The sequence below is a fragment of the Acanthopagrus latus genome, chromosome 8 (genome assembly GCF_904848185.1).
Source record: "Acanthopagrus latus isolate v.2019 chromosome 8, fAcaLat1.1, whole genome shotgun sequence".
In the NCBI taxonomy this organism is placed as follows: Eukaryota; Metazoa; Chordata; class Actinopteri; order Spariformes; family Sparidae; genus Acanthopagrus; species Acanthopagrus latus.
Genome location: NC_051046.1, coordinates 879,135 through 901,975, shown reverse-complemented (window position 1 = coordinate 901,975; position 22,841 = coordinate 879,135). Strand labels below are relative to the sequence as shown.

The following is a 22,841-nucleotide window of genomic DNA, read 5'->3' as shown; positions in this document are numbered from 1 at the left end:
TAAATGTGGACGGGATTCTTGTGAAATCGGTGGTTTATGGCAGAGTTACACGGAGAACACTGAAATCTCACAGTGAGAGCGAGCCAGCACTGCGTCCGATAATGGATCTCGTTAGCCCTGTAGCGGGCCACGGTGGGCCTCGGACTAGCTGCACAAGTTGGGACCGTTCCCTCCGTATTATTCGATGTTGGACATTTAGGTGAACGTTACTGTGTGTGCTTGAAATCAATATTGTTCAGCTAAAGCCACCTTAAGACATTTTTGGCTTGCATGTTAGCTCTGCGCTAACGGGCAGTGAGAACCAGGGCCGACGAGTCAGCCACCGCTAGCTAGCCTCCCGATTAATTCAGCTAATGGCAGCTAGCTAAGCTAGCTCCGTGGGACTGTTGTGTTTGCAACATTTTTCTCAGTCCTGTAAGTCTGTAGGTATCCGCTAACCCCCACAGATGATTAGCATGTGATGTATTGCTTCTGGTTTTGTCCCAACGATCCAAACAGGCAACAATCCAGCGGCCAGTAACGTGGCTAATGTAAATACAGCTAAATACCTCCTGAACAGGGTTGCCAGGTTCAACTTTATTTGTGGCTCGTTGCACAATAGATATGAAACATTGCCGTCAATAAAACGTGCTGCTACTGATTTGACCTGTAGACTTGTACATATCTGTGAGATGCATCCCATAAGCTCCTGATTGAAGGCCTGTAATATTATCTATGTCATGAACTAGGAATGACAGCACTTGTCAGTTGAAGCAGTTTAAATACAATTTTAAAGTTTGTCCATCAACGTGTGTGTCTGTGTGATAGAGAGATATGGTCATTTAAAAGAACAGTCCACTCTAAAGTGTTACCTCAGTCGTCATCTCCTCCCTCAGTGATGATATAAAGTCAGGTGAAGTGTCGTAGTCCACAGAACAGTTCTGGAGCTGCATTCTGCTGAACAACTGAAGCAGCTGAGACTTGATTTAAAACGGAAAGAGCAATTAAATAAATAAATGGTTTCATACAGCTTGACTGTGTGTGGAAGGTGTAAATCACATCCTTTCAAAGTCACTTTGGGGCTTCTTTAGACTTGGATTACACCGGACAAGACATACAGAGCCATTTTCATTTTTTTTTTCACGTCCCCAGCTAATCACTGAATTTTTGATTTTTGGATTAATTAACCGTTAACATAAAGTGAGCTAATTTTGATCCATCTTCAGTGCTGCATTGTGTTTCACTTCTATTTACAGGACACTAATTAAGATCGGTCTTATTTTATCTGAATGAACAAAGGGACTCAGGCACCGCATGTTTATCCGACTAACAAATCTATTGACTTGTAAAGCAGATGATGCTGTATGTTGTGGAAGGTAAATTCTGTACGAGTCTGACAGTTGTTTGACTTCGTATGAGTCGAACTGTTTATCCAGTGTGACTCGATGAATGATTTGTCTTCTTTCAGTATTGTGCACCATTGAACGTGTGCCGTGTAGTTGTACATAAAGATAATTTTAACTTGGAGGTGTGGTGCACTAAGTTACAGTGCTATTGTTTGGGGTTTTTTTTGTTGTTGTTTTTTTTACCATTGATACGTTCTCCATGTCAGTGGCAGTTGTGGGATTGCATGAAGGATCAGTGTAAACCAGAGGAAACATGTTGACCTGAATGAGAGAATAACAGCAGTACTAGTTGCTCCCAATAAAAGGAATGGGCTGTTATAAAGCTGTTCCTCCTGCACCAGGTAGTGTTGAACCGCAGAGAGAGGGAGTCGTCTGAGGAGGGCCATACAGTGGAGGTCTTTGCACAGAAAGCTGCTGAAAACAACTTTGTATTTGTGATGTATCCAGTTTCCAATGTTATCCAGCAACACCAGACTTTCACAGTTGGTTTTCTGCTTGCTTTTTTATCTTGGACATTGTCAGAATGACCAGAGGAAGTGAGAATGAAAGATTATATTTGGGTTACAGTCCAGATTCAGATTCCTGCTGGATGAGAGAGTCCTGCTGCTGTAAGATCATGGTCTGGCTGTAAAAGGTCATATCTGAAGACTTGGGTCAGTATCGTCTTGATTCCACTGGGCACGTCTGTTACCTGGCGTGTGCGACGCTGTTACCTGTCCTCCACTTGACTTCTAACCCACTGGGAGCATTTCAGCAGCAGAGCATCATGTCTTCCCAATGATGCTGACTTGCCCACATTTTGTGTATTTTGTCATTAGTCCTTGATATTTGTGCTTCTACTGTAGTTGAGTAGGTTTCGAAGTTAAATCAGTGTTTCCCACACAATAATGTATTTGTGGCAGTCCGCCACAATATCAACATTGGCTGCCACATACTGATATTCAATTTTTGGAGCCTCTCTCACTTAAGGCAGCGCATCCGTCAGTGAATAGCATGATGTTATGTACACCGATACAGTGGATGGCGGTGTGGATATTAGTCTGCCGGTAAAACCAACAAAGAAGGCGAGGCCTTTTTAGCTTGACTGTAACTCCCTCTGCAAAGAAGACGGCTGGCCACGTTGTTGAGATTGAGCCCCCACAAAGAGCGCCGGGCCTTGAAGCCAGTTGTATGTTGCTGTCTGACTTCCTCTCTGGCTCAGAGTCAGTCAGCACTGCTCAGTAAATGTCCCACCCCCAACATTGTCTGATGTACAAGTGATAGCCTGTCAGTACTGAATAATGTGAATCTGCAAAGTAACTCTTAAACATGAGTTATCAGATAAATGTAATGGAGCAGAAGGTTAAAGTAGCAGAAAGTGTGTAATTCGCTACATCCGTGTCACCGGTTATTCTCAGTTTTGGTAGAGATGGGCCCAAACGAATCTGAGGTAAAAGATGTTGAATTAATTACTGTTGAATTAATTACTGACTTTTAGATTAGAGTACACAAGACCTCCAAACAGACAAGCTGTCACCAACAGTCCCTCGGCCTATTTCATGATATGACTCCATCCCTCAGAAACACTCTTGGTGGATGATGTAATGTTCGACAGACACAATAGCCATTTATCGAAGGCGTAACTTGAGTCGTGACTTGATGTCGATGACATGTACGGCAGCACAGTAAGGTGAAAAATAATCATATTGCCAGCATTTTGACAGATATTATTATATGATCCATGATTAGAGGGGATGCTCATGTTTGCATCACATTTTCCCTGAAAATACAATGAAAATCCTGATGCTGTGACATTTGTTGAGGTTTCCACCAACCAAACGTGTTCTTACATCTGGAGAACTTGGTCTGTAGGTCAGGATGTCTCTGCGGTGCTACGCTTCTTCATGATGCTGTTTCTCGCACAGTTCAAAACAAATCATCTGCAGTGCTGGAGAGCTAAAATAAAACTTTATTAGCTGTCAAATGTTAAATTAATCAGCAACTATCTGATATATATAAGTAATAATTCATCTTTTATTGGAAAGCTTGTTAAATGTGAATATTTTCTGTTTTCTTTCCTCCATGACAGTAAACTGAATATCTTTGGGTTGTGGACAGTACAAGACATTTAAGAACTTCATCTTTTTGTCATTTTATTGGCCAAAATACTCACCAGTTGATTCAGAAACAATGGAAATAGTTCTGAAAATACTCTGTACCTGAGGACTTGTGAACCCTTCAGATTAGAGGTATTTACCAGTTGAAGGTTGGTTTAAATTTTCTATGAAGCTCATCTACAGTGATACAGCACTGGTTTGACTTTTTTATGGGTGTATTGTTCTTCTGTTAAACAGGTTTTGTGATGTATTCTAGAGGGTTTTCTAGTGATGTATCATGCATAGTAAAGTCACATGTGCCGAGTATTATCATTGTTAGAAGCATCAGGAGTAACATACACAGAAATACAACATTCGAGCAGACTTTACATATCATTGTGACTGTCACTGTGATTTGTAAGTTTTAATCTGCCTGCAGGTGACAGCTGTAAGTCCACTTCTTGAGGCTGTGCAGGTACATCATCACCGCTATAACTCTCAAGTGAACATGCTCCTGATAAGTAACTTAATATAAACATGAAGTGTTATCGGTGGAGGATACTTAGAATTCTGGACTATCACTATCTGCAGTCCAGTGTAGACCTGCGTAGGGTTATGGGATGGTCTGGTTCTGGTTGGCAGCTGGATGGCTGAGCCCGTCTGCCCTGGAGGAGGAGGACACCAACAGGAAGCTGAAGTGAGCCGATCCGTCTGCTCCTCCTGGGAGGCTGGTCGGACAGGAGGAAAGCACTGCTGAGTGGTGAGAGGAGCTGAGACTTCATGACCTGCCGTCACCCCGACCAGGCTGCCCAGCACTCGGACCCGAAGGTCCTTTAGTGACGGCCGCGGTGTTGAATGACTCAGTGGAGTTACCTGAGCCGAGGAAACATCAGCAGCTATACCATCTCTCCCAGAGAATCAGAGCAGAGCACATGTTACAGACAACGTATTGGTTAATCAAGAAAATAATAGACTTATTAATGATCCGTGGATAACAAAATTGATCAATAAGCTTGTTTTGCAGCCCTAACTGGCACCTCCATCTTGCCCTGTGTTTTATCATGCTTCTGTTGTGGTTGTTGTTGAGGCCTGAGGAGCTGGACATAGAGCTGTTCAACACAAAACACAGAGAGACTTTTCAGTGGTATGAAATGTGGTTTCTGTCCAGTGCCTGAAGACTCCTTGATAATGTGTGTTTCATTTAAAAAAAAAAAGACCAGAGAGCCGGAAAGAAGGAGATAAAGGCCAGGGCGGTGCAGCTCTCAGGGTTAACTGGTCTGACCACTGACTGAACTGTGCGGCAGACCAGAGAAAGACGAGGCTGGGTGGAGTGGTGGTGGGTGACTGGTGCAGTAGATGATGATGGCTGTCGGCTCGCCCTCCACAGTCTCACTGTTGGAGAAAGACGATTGAAAATGATCGATGACATCAATTTTAGACACAGAAACGTCCTCTGATGAACTCATAGAGCAAAAATCAATGAACGTACGACTGACAACATGAAGAATATACCGAGTGGGGAGATGTCAGCCTGCAACGGAACATTATTGTCATTATCAATTAGCTGATTATTTTTATGATTGATTGTTATCACCGCTGTGGAGGTTTTGTCTTTATCTGTCTGTTTGTTGATTTGTCCACCAAATATGGGTGGTGGATGAGTTTCAGCCCAGAATAGACCTCATGAATTTCTGGTGGTGATCCAGGTACTTTCTTTACCATTGGGAGAGTTTCTTTCCCTTTCCTCAGGGAACAGTGCATGGATCTTGATGGTTAATGGGGTGTATTCAGATGTCTGGTATCAGTGATAGAGTATAATATCATGTGGATAATGTGGCGCTGGGGCTACACAATATAAAAAACTGATACTGCAATATTTCTTTACCTGCGTTATGTATGATGTAAAATATGCAATTCACCAGTTAGCTTGAATAGCTTTATTTTGAGAGAACTAATAACTACAGTTTGAACTGCTTAAAAAATGATTACGAATGACTGTAATTGTTGGTCAGCTGTTAATGCAGCACGTCACTCACAATCAACAAACTTCCACGTTTACAAAATCCTTGAAGAAGCATTGTGAGCACCTGACCAGTTTACTTTTCATCAAGCAGCAACATGTAGCATGATGTTAAAGTTAGCTTTACTTGACTTGATGATGACGATGCTGCAGCAGTGTATTGTTTATATGTGCTCTGCTGAGATTTCCTCTTTGATTCAGAAGTTGAATATCTTTTGGATTTTGTTCTTTGGTCATTTGAATATGTACTTCTTAGTTCTGGGAAATTGTGAACAGTTATCAGATTTTTGTAGTCAAACACTCAAGATGAGTTCAGATCAGAGGATTAACGTCATCAGGTTTTTATTCAGCACACTAAAGAGTTTGAAGACTGTAAAACAAAGTGATTCTATGGCTAAAAGCAGTTTCATGAGTTCTCTGGTGAAAATTAAACCTTAATTAAACTATTTCTATTATACCAGACTCAATAAGCATCAAGATGGTCTTGATCTGGACGTTGACGTGAAATGTTTGCATCCTGATCATCACCTGTCGCTGGCCTTCAGTGTTTCTCATGATTAATAAATTGTAAATAGTTTGACTTTAAAATCACTAAAATACCAAGTATATATCTAGATCTTTTTTCATATGAATTACTTAAATATGCTCTTCTTCTTAATCAACAGATGACAGCTGGACATGTTTCATCATGTGCCAGATGTGGTGACAGTTTAAGCTGGTTGGCTTGTGTTTGCAGTCTTGATTTGTTAATAAGAACATCTAATTTTCCTCATTAGTATGCAGACCTTCGCTTGGTGAGTGAGTTCCAGATTTGTAGTACGTCTCTAAAAGGCTCCTGTGTTTCGTTGTTGAGCACTTTGCTGCTGAAGCTCTGCAGTGTGCTGAGAGCAGATCAGCTGACCGAGCTACACACCCGCTGGATAATCAATAAGATGGAGCGTCCTCTGTAACGTCAGGTAGAGAGGGAGAGTTCTGATGGATGCAGGCTGAACATGACTGCTGATACAAGCAGTCAGCACTCCTCCCTCCTGAACTGCAGAGGTGGACATATCAGCAGCCTGGCCAATCAGGGAGTTTGTTTGTTTGTTTGTGTTCGTCATAAAACTGAATATCATTTGTCTTCAGACACATCGTTGTTGGCATTATGGTGGATTGTTGACTGAGGAGACTGACAGGATTTGTATAGAAAAAAAAGTCTGGACTGTGTTTTTATGAACCATCTGATCCGCTTGCAGGACCAGCCCTGCTCTGCCCCTGATCAGTTTGCTTGGTTGCTCGTGTTCTCTGTGCTTGACTCAAACTATTAACTCACAAAGTCGGGTACAGCGGTCAGGAGAGTCGCCTAACGAGCCCAGAGACACTGACTCAGGAGGTTGAATGACCCCAGCAAGAGCACCAGGACACCGAGAGAGGCCAAAGAGGTCGACGGTGTGTCTGCACAACTACAGCTTATAAAACATCCAATCGGAGGCGAAGTATTGCAGTGTGAACGAGAAGTGCAAGGTGAAGTCATCAGTTTAGAGCATATAAAATACTGCAAATGCCAGCAAATATGAGCACGCATGTGCTTTTATGTAAATTATGTGAATTTGAAAGGATTGTTTTTGAATATCCAATTTAATTCTTGTGAATCAGGCAAACACAAGATGCTTTGTCAAATTTGTGACAGTGGTGTTTCTTTTCTGTGGGCAAAAATGATCCTTCCCATCAATTCAGAATCATATAGCAGTGGTCATATCTGTCAGTACCTATCATGCAGCCGTAGCTTCATATGTAGTGCTTTGAAAAAGTATTTGCTCCCTAACAGATTTCTTTTGTTTTTGCTTTTTTTTGTCATACTTGCATGTTTCAGATAATCAAACAAATCTGAATATCAGACAAAGATAACCTGAGAAAATACAAAATGCAGTTTTTTTTTTAAATGATTCATTTATTAAGGGAAAAAGCTATGCAAACCAACCTGGCCCTAAAAAGTGATGGCTACCTAAACCTAATAACTGGTTGTGCCAACCCAGGCGGCAACAGCTGCAATCAGACGTTTGAGATAACTGGCAATGAGTCTTTCACATCGCTGTGGAGGAACTTTGACCCACTCTTTGTTGCAGAATTGTTATAATTCAGCCACGCCACGTTTATGGTCATGCCACCACATCTCAATCGGTCTTTTGGATTGGCCTAGTCAAAGTCCAGACTTTGACTAGGCCAATCCAAAAGAGGTGGACTTGCTGGTGTGCTGTGGATCATTTTCCTGCTGCAGAACCCAAGTGCACTCGAGCTTAAGGTCACAAACTGATGACTGGACATTCTCCTTCAGGATTTTCTGGTAGAGAGCAGAATTAATGGTTCCATCAATTACGACAAGTCGTCCAGGTCCTGAAGCAGCAAAGCATGACCATCACACTACCACCGCCATGACTGTCAGTATGATGTTCTTTTGAAATGCTGTGTTAGTTTTATAGCAGATGTTGTGGAACACACACCGTCCAAAAAGTTCCACTTTGTCTTGTTGGTCCACAGAATATTTCCCCAAAAGTCTTGAGGATCACTGAGGTGTTCAATGGCGAATGTGAGACGGGCTTTTGTGTTCTTTTTGTCAGCAGTGGTTTTCACCTTGGAAGTCTCCTGTGGATGCCATTTTTGCCCAGTTTCTTATTGTTGAATCATGAACACTGAGCTGAGGTAAGTGAGGCCTGCAGTCCTCCTGGATGAGTTGGAGTGGTGTTCACCACTGTTCAGTGTTTTCTCCATTTGTGGATAATGGCTTTTTTTGTAGCCCTTTCCAGACTGATGGATGTCAGTGACTTTGTTTCTCAGCTCTTCTTGAATTTCCTTGGATTGGGACACGATGTATTGCTTTTTGAGATCTTTTTTTAGCCTACCTCATGTTGTCAGACAGGTTCTACTGAAGTGTCTGGCAGTAATCAGGCTTGGATGAGGCCAGTGAAATTGAACTCAGCCTTCCAAAAAAATTGGTTAATCACAGTTATGAATAATAATCTCAAAATATGAATTTCTTCTTTAAATGAAGGGACAGGACTAGCTACTCCCAAAACTTCAAACAATAAGTACTGTGATATAAAAGCCTCCCCTAAACTGCGGTAACACTTACACAAGTTGCTTGGACCCTGCAGCTGTGTGTCTGAGCAGGTAAACAGTCCATCCGGAATAAGAGGATGAGACTCAACAACAGAGATGAGATCTAGAACGGTTTCATGGTTTGGTTTCCTTTTCAGGCAGCAGCCGAAGGCTCCAGGCCTTTCATATGAGACGGCTCATTGTGTTGCTGGTGGAGTTTGCGGGTTGCTGTTTTTATGCCTGTCTAGGATTCACATTTCAAGGTGTCAGAGCTGCTTCTATGCTTCCATGGTGGAGAATCAGTTTGAGGAGGTTGAATACATGGTGAGCTACTGAGATTTACAATTGCAGGTGTTTATTAAACCTGAAGCAGATCTGTATCAGGAATATCAGGTCAATTGCAGTTTTTTTTCACTTAATCTTGACATTTGTTTAAGTCTGATTTGACATTATTTGAGCCCTCACATGTGCTCTTCCGCTAAACTGTACCGAACACTTTCTTATCACATATTTGTCTTTATGTGCTGAAACAGGATGCGGGTGTTTCCACTGCTGGCACTGACAGCTGCATGACAGAGCTTGCAGGGGAAGGTTTTCTTTTTCTCAAGAAAACCATATCCACAAAATGGAGGATGTCCCCTTTTATGTAGAGAGTGGAGGGACTTGAATCTGAGGCTCAGGTGTTGTGGTTTAACTTTCACTTCCTTCAGCCTTCTGGTCTCATCGGTATACAGATGCATAACGGTGCTGCTGCTGGGGAACAGAGTAGTAGCTGGAGAACGCCTTTGCTGTGTCCCAGTTGGTTGTGATTTACTGACCGCAGGATCGGGTCAGTCTCAGTGCTGACAGCTCTCACACACTGCTGCAGGAGTTTGTATTAATGCCTTCAGTGCTTCTTGCCTGAAGGTTGCAGCAGTGTGACAATCCTTTCAAAGAAAACGAGTTAGCATGTGTACTTTCTGCTGGCAGAGAGTATCTATGTTTTTTAAGGTTGTGTATTTTATCAGTCTTCTGACTGGTGGTGATTGATTTCATCATAATAAGAATCATTGCCATGAACATCAGAGATGATATTTACTCGTTGATTTACAGACCCTGTGGTTCTCCTCACTGAGCTGCTGCTGCAAATAAATATCTACACAAATAGTTAGTTAGTGGGAATACACAACGTCCTTGAAGAGCTCCCCAACACAAAAATAAACCAACCAAAGAAAAAAGGGTTCCCAGAAAAATCTTTGAATGGTCTTTATTTTTGTATTTGGTGAAACTTCCAGCAAGTGAAATGTGTTTTCTGACCTTGAGATGGTGTGTCCACTCAGTGTTGCCTTAAAGATGGAGTTGTTCATCAGTGTTCACCACCACTGTAGTCACAGCCTTTGTCGCTCTGATGGCTGCCTCCAACTGTCCCCCGTTACTGCCGACATACATCCTCATGCTGGGTTTGAAAGCATCTTTGTGTCTTTACATGGCTGTGTCCGCTTTGGAAGCTATGAACAGCCTGGTGAACTGAGGAAGCTAAGCTAAGAAGAATGTGAATAACAACATCATAACTGAGAAACACACACCAACTGCAACCCACGAAAAGAAAGAAGAGTGTCTTAGGTTCGGCTAACTGGCAGGTTTAATAAGAAAATAAAAACCAGACATTGAGACGTCACGTTAGCGCACTGAGCAGCAGCATACTTTCAGTTCTTCTCCCACGGGTTACAAACAACGACTACTCCTGCCTGAAGGCAACTCTGAGGGGACACAGCATTTCATTGCTCTCTCTAGTTGGTTGCATTTTAATTCACGATGTTACGTGGTCAGGGCACAGTAGTCCATGTCAACCATCGGGAATCATTCACCAGCCCAACCAGTGTCGGCTCAGTTGTTCAGTAAAATGGTGTGAATCCTGTTGCTGGTCTTGTTGGTTTTTAAAGACTAAAGCTGGTGTCATTCTATATTTTTCTTTTTGTCAACAAGACCAACAGTTGTTGTAGCTGATGAAAGGGTCAGTAAAAATAATTTTTTATAAATTTGTTTTTTTTTTTGTTTGTTTTCTTTTTTTGTGAAATCTACCTATTTACACCATTCTGCACCATTTCCTGGTCAAACCTTCTCCTGGCACACTGATCGTCCCTTTTCATCACAGAGGTGTTAACATGATTACAATACGGGATACTTTATTGTCGTGGTAGTGAAAATAATATTTGACTCAAATGCTTAACAAAAGCAAAACCAGCACCATCAGCTATCACACTCTCCATGCAGCACTGCAGACTGGCAGGGAACGAGCATGGGGAGCCAAATTTAGAGCAGAGTTCTCTATCGCAAGAGAATCAACACAGCTGAAGACAGAATTTTGGAAATCCACGACTATTCATGATGAGTGAGGTTCTTAAGGGTTTGTCCCATTTTATAGGTGGAGATTTCATCCATTTTCTAGCAGCCCTGCCGTGACTCGGGCCCGGTGTACTGTGGAGGTTCAGGGGTTGAAGTGTGGATGCAGCCGGAGCAGGATGCTGTGTGAGACAGTCTGAGCACTGATCCCAGAGCTGCCTGCACCGGTGCTGAAACTCTGAACTCTCCCTGAGCAGACGCTGTTTTGACATCTTGCTCAGCTGCTGTGTTGCCATCACACTGATTTGCTGCTGTGTTTAGTTGGTGAAATGTTAAACTTATTTTGACTAAGTGCTGGTGTAACTTTTACCTGAAGTTTAAACATTAATTGCCTCTGTGAGGAAGTGTTCATACTGTAAAGAACGTTGAAACATAAAAGACGTTTCTGTGTTGATGAATGAAGCTGTTGAAACTTCAAAAGTGTTGGAAGTGCAGCGAGACGTTCATCACTTTAGTCTCTACTCTTGCCAAAGGCCCAGTTTGTGGTTCAGGTACATTTTGTGAATTACAAAATCAATAAAACTTATATTGGAGCTTTTCCGTACAGGTGCTATCTCCACTCAGTTTGATTTGTCACACCAGTCGACTGTGGCAGGGATTTGCATTTAACCATCTGCATCCACATGCTGTCGCTCTGTTTGACTTGACTGTACAGTATATTCTGTGACTTGCTCTCAACACAGGTATTTATAGCCAGTGATAAATCCTTCTTTTCACTGTCTCCCTTTCTTTAATCTTGAAGATGAACCACACATATTTAGTATTGAAACCGTATCACCTGTTCATAATATTCTCTCCTCATGCTCTGTAAACTAATAAAGAAGTCTTTGGCAGCCCAAAAAGTTTTCAGACTGAAGAAAACATCTTGCAGGCAGGTAAAGTAGCCAGTGAGGGAAATTAAAATCTACCCAGTTTAACAAATAAACCACAGACATGCTGGTCAGTGGTTCATCCTGGCAATAGAGGGTCAGTTACATTTTCTTAAGCAATCATTTATCAGGTGTGTAACCAGGACAGAAGAGCGAGTCAGAGGCGTTACTATGGAACACCTTTCACAGGACCAGACATACGCAGCCTGTAAAACTGTAAACTCTCACAGTAGCTGTGGTAATGTCTGCGTTTCTTGCAGTCTGATACACCAGCAAACACAGCGACCTCCAGCCGTCCTGGTCTTCTGCTGCTCCTCGCGTCACTCGTACACTGCAGCGGAAAACAAGTATAACGTAGCAGAAAAGGGAAATACTAAAATGCCTCAGAACTATCAACAATATTTCAATAAATTAGACTTTCCATCACTAGTTGTTCTAAATTTTGATGCCATGTTTTTTATTTTTACTGCCAGCATATATCGTTTTCAAATACTGGTTATTGATCTCTTTGATTTCTATTAATCAGTATCGGTCGACCTCTAACTAATCATTTCATCCTAAACTCAGATGAATAATAATCAGTATCTCTAAAAATCTGTGGGGTTGATGATGTGGCCCCCTCAGTCTTTCCACCACCGAAGCCAGAGCTGTAATTACACTTCTGTACCAGTTCAGATGGAACTGCTTTTACCCAGAGCCAGTTCACCAGCAGTCCACACAGAGCCAGAGTAGCAGCAGTAGCTCAGCTGAAGCAGGCGTGTTCCCAGCCTCGTCTTCCTGCTCCTGCAGCGCTGCACAGCCTGCTGTAAATCATCAGGAGCACTGACAGTGTGTTAATATGTAGGCGAGGATTCACCCTGCCTGCCTGCGACATGTAGTTTATAGCCCAGCAGAGCCAGAAGATGCTTGCTGGCTCGTCTGTGTTGAGTTGTGGAATCACCCGGGCCAAGTTTCCATCAGTGCGGCCTGGATGATTTGTCCTGCTGTCTGTGAGAAGCGGGCCGGGCCGAGCTCGGCAGGGCCGTGGAGTCTCAGGCTCATTTCCATATAAAGAGGCTGTTCTCCGGCTGACAGCAGGGCAGAGTGCTCAGAGGAGTGGGCAGCCTGTGGAGGTCCTGCCACCACGCCGCCTTTAATTAAGTGTGGCATTGGAGGCAGTTGAGCAGAAAGTCTGATCTGAGAACAGCTCAGCGGTCTGGGTGCCACCAGCTAATCCACTCAGTCATTTTTAACACAGCCAGCTCGGGAATTAGTGTGTTAGTCCGAACACCAGAGGCTCAGCATGGGAACTCTGTAGTGTTAATGATGTTTGTTGCTTAACATAAAACATAGCTGCTGTACACACACACAGCACAGGATGTCACACAGTCCTCTCCACTGACTGCTACAGAAATGATAGTAATTACAGACTCCATCAGACAGGATATTTGAAATCTTACGGAGAAGAAACATTTCAAATCTTAAAGTCAGTTCAGCGACACGTCGCTGCAGGCTCAGGTTTCTGTGATTCGACAGATGCAAACCAATTTGAGATATAATCACAACAGCATGCAAACAATTGTTTGCATGGAAAAAGCTGTAGCATGTTTCACAAACACAGTGTTCAGTGTAGTTTGGAGTGGAAGCCTCCCAGAAGCGTTGTCAGTGTTCGCTCCGTGTTTTGTCTGAGCATTTGAGGTCTTGTTATTAGCAGCAGGATTAGCACTGCCCCCCTCCTGTCCGACCATCTGGCCTCTCAGCCACTCGAGCACAGGCGGAGCACGGTTCAACGCCTGATTGGCCGAGCGGAGCAGTTAGGTTGTTAAGTAACTCTCCCGCCAGAGGGGGTCAAAGGTCAGTCTGTTCTGAATAGTAGAGATGGCTTGAAACTACACCAGATGATTGTTCTGAAATTGTTTTCAAATAGGAAATAATGTTGAGATGACTTATTGTTACAGTCTTAAGCTCCTTGTGTTTTTGCAGGGGAATACTTCAGGTATACCCGGTTATGGAACATTTTATACATAGTAATATGTTAACTTCCTCTTTTATTGAACAGAAAAATTCATTTCCATTGAACATTTCTCCAGCAGGCTGATATCATTGAGAGTCAAAGAAATGGATTCCCTCCTTTTGATAAAACATCCCAGCAGGACTCTGAATCAGATCTTTTTCTCTTTTTGAGCCAGAAAGATCTAAATTTGTTCAACAGTGGAAATCCCAGTCAGGCCTTAATCTAATCAGCTGTTCCTCAGATCAAAGCTCCCTGACTAGTGGATTTCATGGCGATCCGCTAATATGTTTTCAAATGATCTTGCTGACAGACAAACAGGCTCAGTGGTGGGTGGAAACATGCCTTCCTCAGGCGGAGAGATAATTTTGGCAGATGTCTGTGATTGTCAGAGCTACTGAAACAGATGAGACGGGTGTGAATAATGGAGGTAAAAACAGATTTACTGAAGTAGCAGAGTTGTGATTAATACAGCCAGTTAAGAATCCATCAAACACAACCAGGACCACAGACTGCTGTAGCACTGAAGCTGTCCCGATGAAAGGCTTCAGTCAAGCTGAGGGCGGATCAGTGGCAAATAAAAATGATAAAAATGTTTGAGCTACAATAACAGGTTTTTCTACTGCAGTTATTAGTCTCTTTTAAAGCCCAGTTATTGGTTGACAGATAAATAAAGGAGCGATCCTTTTGAAGAGTCTAAGTTTCTAGTTTCTAATTTCTTCCACAGCAGCTTCAAAATGAGATAAAACATTTATGTAACCAGTGTAGGATGCAACTAATGATTATGTTCCACATCAGTTCATCTGTTTGTTTTTTCAGTTTGTTGATTATTTGTTTGTCCATAAAATGTTTGGAAATCTTGAAAATGATAAAAACATTAGATCATCACCTTTAAGAAGCTACATGATAATTGCTTAATCAGTAGAGATCCAGATACAGTGATTGTATCACATAGTTTTGCATCCTTATTGAAGCAGATAGATAGATAGATAGATAGATAGATAGATAGATAGATAGATAGATAGATAGATAGATAGATAGATAGATAGATAGATAGATAGATAGATAGAAAAGGCAATAAGAAACAATAAAGTATTATGTATTAATACATTTGAAGTTGTGTACTTAAATCTGCAAACTAACCAATAGTGTATCCTATGTATTTGAGGTTTTGGACGAGGATTTAATGATATTTGTTGTTTAATACACAACATAAACAAAGTCTTATTAAGAGATAGAAATTCAGTTTGTTATAAAGTTCAGTTTCTTACGTATGTTCAGAGTAAATCTTCCTCACAAATAAATCGATGCCGATGGAGTTTCCTCTGGTACCTGGTTTTCCTTTGGACATGTGCTGGACACTTGTATTGCTAAAACTACTTTTATATCTGATGATCACAATAAAAAATGTAATTTCAGTCATTTTTAAATTTAGAATTGAAGACGTGTGAACCCTGCAGCCCTAGTGTCACTACATCTTGTCAGCATGGTATGAAGAACCGTTGGAGCTGCTGAGGTGTCTGTGGGTTGATGTGAAGGTATTCATTTTGGCAGTCAGCACACACACACAGTAACAGCTAACATTGTATTGCTACCTGACACCCACCTGCTGCAGTTTTAGATTAATCAGGAACAAATGAAATATCGATCAAACAAGCTTCCACAAACTATCATTACGGCTCTAATAAGCACTTTCTCAGAGCAGAAGTTTAACATCTTGGGTTGTCTCTTTGCTTCACGCTGTGTTAATTAGAACCTTGATCAGCATCAGTGTCGGGTCAGTCGGGTTGTAGGCTGTTAACATTACAACCAACCCCCTCCCATCCACTCCCATGGCTCTGCCAACAGGCCCGTATTGTCAGGGGAGGTCAGGGGTCACGCTGCTTCATTCATATGATAAGTGGCCTAAAGGAGGCTTTAAGAGGAGGGATGCGTCTGCCGCCTCATGCTGCTTGTCGCAGAAAAAAGCCGGGGGAAATGGTTCAGAGTGAATGGCTGTGATCTCTCATCAATACAGCCTTTATGTTAGACTACTAAAGTGGGTGGAGGAGGTTTATTAGTCGTGTCTTCAGGAGACACACAACAGGAAGTGACAGACGGGCTCTCTCTGACTTGGTCACAACAAACATGCCTTCAGAGCCTCCAGGACACTTGATTCTGCAACACCATGCTTCTCATCTTATTAGTTTGTGTAGCCAAAGTCTGGCTAATTTAGGTCTTTCCTGAATTTTATTTCATCATGGATTTTGCACTTTAAATGTTGATATTCGGTGTAACTGTGTCGTAGTTGGCTTAAAGACACATTTTCAACCTGCGTTTGAGGGACCTTGTGTGATCAGATGTCACTTATACGCAAAGAAACCCGTCCATCACTTCTATAAACAGACTCCATGTTTCTACTCAAAGACAGAAAGAAGTTCATGTAGAACATTTGCTGAATGAACAAGAAGGTCCAAATAATGCAGAATGAGTCAGAGACAGAGTTTCACAGAGTTTATAAAGTGTCTCCAACTCAACAACTCACTAAACTGACACATTTGTTAAGGAAGTCTGGGGACTTTCTCCACCGGGACAAAGAAGTCGCCTATATTGTTCCTGTTTAGTGTCTTTGTAACATGTGAGATTTAGATCAATAACATGTTTCTTCATTCATAAATGGAGTGTAAATGGTGAAATCAGTGTAAACAGTGTGTTTCTCCTCACTCGATGACTCTTCAGTCAGATGATTTGTAAAGGAAGTCTGGTGATGTTGTGGATACAAGTTCAGTGGTTGAATGTGTTGGAACAGACGTGGAGCACATGAGAATCAGACACTGTTGTCTTTAATCAATAATGAAAGTAATCGTTAGTTTTGTCCTCATTATTTCAGTCTGACCTGTTGTCTGTCCTGTGTGCAGGAAGCGATGTGGGGAGCAGGGTGGAGGCGCGGGGTCCAGCCCTGAGGAGGCGTCCTGCGGCTGGGAGGAGCGTGGCCCTCCTGTGGCCCTCCTGCGGCGCTCCGGGACGCTCCTACTAAGATGTCCCTCAGCAGCGGCCCTGCAGGCGGGAAAGGTGTGGACTCCAACGCGGTGGACACGTACGACAGTGGCGATGAGTGGGATATCGGTGTTGGCAATCTGATCATTGACCTAGACGCCGACTTGGAGAAGGACAAACTAGAGATGTCGAGCAGTAAGGAGGGAGGGGGCATGGCGGCCCCTCCCAGTGCAGTGGCTGCTTTACCTGACAATATAAAGTTTGTTAGTCCTGTAGCCGCTGCGCAGGGCAAAGAGAGCAAATCCAAATCCAAACGTAGTAAAAACTCTAAGGAGAGCGTTAAGGCCCCAGTCTCAGACGGAGCTAAGAAAGAGGTTCAGAGTCGGGCCCCCGGGGACCCTCCACCCCAGAACCCCAACTCTACCCCCACCAAGGGAACTGACAAGTCTAGTAAACCCTCTCGAACCCTCCCTGCTGTGAAAAAGGACAAAGATGGGGTGTCTGGGAAAACTAAAAAGGATAAAATGGAGGTTGTGGCCACAGGAGTGGTGAACACTGAGAAAGAGTCTGTGGCCCCCATCCTGCCATTAGGGGCCCCTCGCAGTGGGCCCTTTGAGGGCCAACAAAACCCTGAGTTAGCTGCAGCCGAGCAGCTCGGGAATATGGCACTGGACTCGGCAGGGATTGGCCAGCCTGTCACCATGAACACAGAGCAAGGGGAGGTGGACAACGGTGAATGCCGAAATCTGAAGAAAGTCGTCGGTGTGAAGGTAAGAGGAAACATGTTTTTATACTTCTTGCTCTGGTTGGTGCTGTGTGCCTTGCTAAAGGATACGTTTCTCAGTAAAATTTGTGGTTTTAATGAATCACTTTGCTGCGCTTCCCTTGATTCAGCCTCTTTAAGTGTGTGTCGGTCTGTAGATCAGAACTGTGCTGTTTTTCTAACCAGGGCTCTCAAAGAGAGATACTGATGTTAAGAGACACTTCTGCTCAAACGAAGAGCAGATAAGATATGTCTTGCTGGATCAGGGCTTTGAATCTGAATCATCAAGCTGGGGAGGATCTCACCTAATCTGACAGATAACTGATCAGCCTTCTGAAATCTATCCGTCAGGTCGAGGGGCTCGAAGAGACAGAGTAAAACACTCAGATTAAATCCAATCAGACTGACAATATTATTTAAGTAATCCAGTGTCTCTTCAATCATTTTCCGTTCCTTTCCATTGTTGCCTTATCTTGGAAGGTGGAGGTGATGATTCAAAGGGAAAGCAGGAGATAGAGAGCGTTTGTTGAATTGTCTGTTGCTGTGGTTAAATGATGAACATGGTTTCCCAGATGGAAGTGCAGGTTCAAGTTTGACTCTCAGCTGCACGGTGTTCAGCTTGTATCTCCTCTGCAGCTGCTGTTCACCCCAGCTTTCCTCGTCTTCTTAACAAATTTAGCTCAGCGTTGAGGTTTGCAACCCTGCCAAGCCGTTCTGCTGGCCTGCAGCTATCAGCCCTCAGAGCTGCTGTCTGTTATACAGCGCAGTGGACGGCTGCTGCCAAGTTCCAGCACTTGAGTTCTGTTTCCTCCATCCAGCTGGCCGACCTCGTCTGTCCATCATCCACATGTTACTGCCGTCACCTCTGGCCTGTCAGATACAAGCAGACAGTGACCCAGCCGGCTGTTGGTGTCACAGTTTCTTGACCTCATAATGGTTTGGCCACTAAAACCTTGAAACTGTCATCTGTCGTGTTAGTTGATGGGTCTGTTCTGGCTGTAATGGAAAAATGCTGCAACTCTTTCCTTGTCGCGTTACGTCTCACCAAAATCTCATCGTCTGTGATTTTTAAAGCATTACATGATTTAATTCCAAATGGAAAATATATCAGAAAAATGTGCATCATTGATTTGAATTAGTGATTTCCTGTGTTTCCCAGAATGCCTTTCCATAACCCCAAGGTGAGGAATTTCATGCTGGTTATACGTTAGTTGCACAACAACAATTAGATCTATTGAGTAACAATCCATGTGAAAGCAGCTTTTATGTAGTGTTTGCTAAACAAGCACTAGTGCTAATCGGGGTTAACACCATGGTTCAACTGCTTCAGGTCAAAGGTCAGAGTTTAACCTAGATCTGTCCGGAAGTGGAAAGCTGAAGAAGACATGATTCTATAAAAACACTCTGAACTTACTGATTTGTGACACGGGATGAAGGGCAGAAATATTCTCTATATTTAACATCACTTAGTCTGTCCATCATGACAAACACACACAACACAGCAGAGGTGTGTTCATCAATGAAATGGACGACTGATTCGAGGCTGAGCCGGCTGTTGATTCAACGCCTCATGATCTCAGGTGAAATAAGATGTTGATTCATTGTTAAATCAGCTGTTGTTTGGAGGTTAGCAGGCTGTTCATTAGGGCGGGCAAAATTGCTCCAAAATGACATTTGAATATTCGCTCTAAAAAACACAGGTTTGAACCATTCGACTATCTTTATTTATGCATTATGTCAATAACAGGAGGACAAACTAATACAATGACACATAACTGCTTGTACAGGTGTTTTTGGGATACGATACCTCAGTTCCAATTCTTGACAAAACTCTCTGAAGCCATCAACGATACTGATCAGCCTCTTGTCCTTACATATGAATGAAGCAAGTTTCTTCATGCAGTCTCCTGTTGTGCTGCAGACAAAGAGCTTGTGGCGGGCGGTGAAACTGAGTGGAGACGTGGCTGTTTAGTTGGAGTTCCAGGCATCATGGCGTGCTCATTTGGGGTCACATTGTCACCATGTGCCCTCATGTTGCTAGTGGTGGAATGATAAGCTTTTTTTAAGAACTTTGTGGCATTTCGTTTTTCTCTCTGTCATCTGCATCTGCCACGGTTTTTATCGCGTCTCACTTTCAGCAGTGAGTGACGCTGTGCAGGTGCAACTCCTGTGACTCGTCCCCGACCCATCATGCCGTGCGCCCACTCGCAAAGCAGCCGCTGATGTGATTTTTCCATTTTTTAAAATATATTCAAACATGTATTTGAATTTAGAATAATCGTTGACAGCCCCTCTGCCCATTGAGGGTTTCTCAGGCTTTAGATTCACAGGTAAATGGGTGGTTGATCCAGGACTGATCCTCCTGTTAGGGGGTAATTTCCAGGTTAAACAAAGCCCAACGTGACATCGCTGCTTCCAGGTGTATTCGGTTAATAAATTGGGGATTTGCTCTGTGGAACATGACTGACGTAAAGTGTTAAAGCATTTTAATATGACACAGGCCAAACTGCTGTCAGCTGATTGCTGGTTATAATCTCAGGATGGAGACATCTCAGAGTTCAGAGTTTCAGACTTTCTCTCGGATCCACTGCAGCCAAATTGGCCCAGTCAGGAGACACGGAGTCTTTTTTTAACAGCACAGACAGAAACAGATGACACCACGAGGACTAAAACTCAGACTAAACACAAAGTTAAGATGTGGAAAAGGAGTGAAGTATTCTCTTCCTATTGGACTGTTTATAGGCAGGATGATTACAGAGTGATGTGGGAGGGGGCATCCTGTGAATAACTCAGATTGGACACAGATCTGGATAATTCCAGCTGCTCCTTTGGTGTTTGAAAAATGCAATTAACATGTAGTTTCAGTATTAGTCACTCTGAGTGTCCGTTAGTCTTCACCTGCACACTTCACTGTTTTTGCTGATCTCTGTGTTTGAAAGTGAATTTAGTCATAAAAATGCTTAATAAAGTTGCTCTTCTGAGGTGATGCTATGTAGTTCACAGTCAGACCTGGTGTGCTACCCACTGAAATGAGATCAGATGACAGTGTGGGATTTCTCAGGATTTAAGTGAGATAAAGATGCGAGCCAGCTACAGCATGGCAATATCTTTTAGAGATATAGATATCCTCTAAGATTTTCATCTGACTGCTTAGGGAAGTTAACATTATAAACCTGTGAGCTCTAAGTAGTAGCTGACACCATCCACTGAACTCACGCGATCATCCCGTTTGAACATCCCGTTTATTCTTCAGCTCCACAGCAGGCTGCGGCCGACATCCACACAGATGCCCAACTACCTAGTCATGTTAAACATATTGTCAAATTATATTTGTTGATCATGAACGATGGACACAGTTATTGACTTTAAATCTTGCTAGCAGAACAGTAGCTGAGTAGTTCATCGGCCATTACAGCAGAACCTCTGAGGGTTGTAATGATTGTTTCTGCAATGTTACACAACAGAAGAGGCCGTGTTGCTGCTACCGCGTTGTTCGGCTATCTCACTCTGCCTCTGATCATGTAGCTCACCCGCCCCAGCTGTTGTCAGCATCAACAGAAAACTAACACAACTTATTTACTTTTGATTAGTAACCAGGATGCGAGGCCCGTCAGTACGGTGCACTTTAAACTGGTGCACAGGGCAGAACTGAATACATCAGATGAATGGGTAGACTGACAATTTTGCCTTGAACAAAATGCGTCTGTGCAACATCATTAAATACAGAGAGAGGATAGAGTTATATGATGTTAGTGTACATCATCAGTGACCAGTAACGACAACAGAAACAACAGAGAGCAGAAGTCACGCTGCTTTCGGTTTCCTTCATACGATCTTATATCAGAACAACATGTATAATGCACGGAGAGAAACGAGTAATGTTTAATCCCCCTTGACTTGTGCCATGAATCACACATAAGATGCTTGTGGACTAAAAGAGAATGTTTTCAACTTGAGAAAGTCAGTTAGACTAAAGAAATATAAGACACCACCAAAAAACAAACTAACCTGAACCTTGTAGAGCTGCTCCTGCGTGTTAACAGCTCACAGAAGTGATCCACTCTTTCTCATCTCTATCTTTTTAATTCACAAACATCAGATGTGGGATTCATGGTACAATTCAAACAGAATCAAAATGAATTTGTCTCATATAGTTGAGGCCTGTACAGTTGTTTTTTTTCCCATGAGGTCCAGCAGAAGAGGCGTGACATCAGGACTGTATAGAGAGGATGAGCGGTAAAGGAAAGAAGCCGAAACAAACCTGTACTTTCATAGTCTCTTACATAAATGTCTTTAGACATAAAGAATGTGAAAATAGCTTAAAGAGTTTGTTTCTTTCAGGTGGCATGAAGACAGTCCTGTAGTCTCTGCTTCCTTCATGAAGGTTATAATGTTCACTTTGTGTTGGAAGTGTTTTAGAGAGGAGAATCATATTGTGGTGCTGTTGAATTGTGTCGTGTTACATTGACAATGTTTACATCCACCACGATTCTATCAGTGATGGGAGGCTTCAGTCAGTTCGTCAGGTTTAGATGAGTGTAGCTAATAAACTGGCCGCTGAGTAAATGTGAAGATACCAGTATATCATTGATTAACCAAATGGTATCAGGCTTTGTGATTTCTTTGAGCCAGCCACATTAGATGAATGTGTGCATGTGCACAGTTCTCCTGACGTTTGATTTAGTTCAGCCTTGTTGTTTCATCGCTGTTTTTGTAACACTGACAATATACTGAATTATTTCTTTCCACTGCAGTTTCACTTTTCTTCTGCTAAAGCAGCCGTCTAGCACCGGCCAAATACTGTAAAGTTCAGTGTGGAAGGTATGAAGAAGTGGCTGGTGCCCAGACTGTTTCTCCACCTGCACATAAAACTCAGAGCACAGAGCAACAAGCTCGGCTCTCTGGGGTTCTCCCAAGGCTTTCTGGGAAACTGAAGTAGAGGAAGACGAGGCGGGCTGAGGGGAAAGTGTGTTCCCTGAAAAAGTAAATTAAAGCATCTCGAGAAGCTAACAGGCCCCCTGACACCTCAGTGTTCCTGGAAGTGTGTCGAACAGAGCGGGTCACATGTCTGGACCCTGCAGCTCCTCTCCAGTCACATGGTCCCTCAGCAGGAGGTCGACTACCTGCTCAGAATACATCAAATTGTCCTTTACAACTCAACTCTTAGGAGACTTAACTGTGAGTCTATAAGTTCCCTAGAAGTCAAAATCAGCGTCTGCTTTCATGAGAGTCCTGTATCTCTCCTGTATGTCAGCATCAGGCCCAACTACAGCTAACAAGTCTCTTTGAAAGCATTCTTCATGGTT

General features: G+C 42.9%; 1 protein-coding gene across 3 annotated transcripts in view; it reads left to right on the top strand.

The window, feature by feature from the left end:
• Positions 1 to 22,841, top strand: part of znf609a (zinc finger protein 609a) — a 37,652-nt gene that overhangs the window by 1,310 nt on the left and 13,501 nt on the right. For 2 of the 3 annotated variants that reach the window (XM_037107335.1, XM_037107336.1), the window contains one exon: positions 16,694 to 17,542. In XM_037107335.1, the coding sequence (XP_036963230.1) occupies positions 16,814 to 17,542 (729 nt within the window). In that variant the 5' untranslated portion in view covers positions 16,694 to 16,813. Of the gene's footprint in view, positions 1 to 15,231; positions 15,335 to 16,693; positions 17,543 to 22,841 lie in introns of all 3 variants that reach the window. The other variant, XM_037107334.1, reaches the window with a different exon arrangement.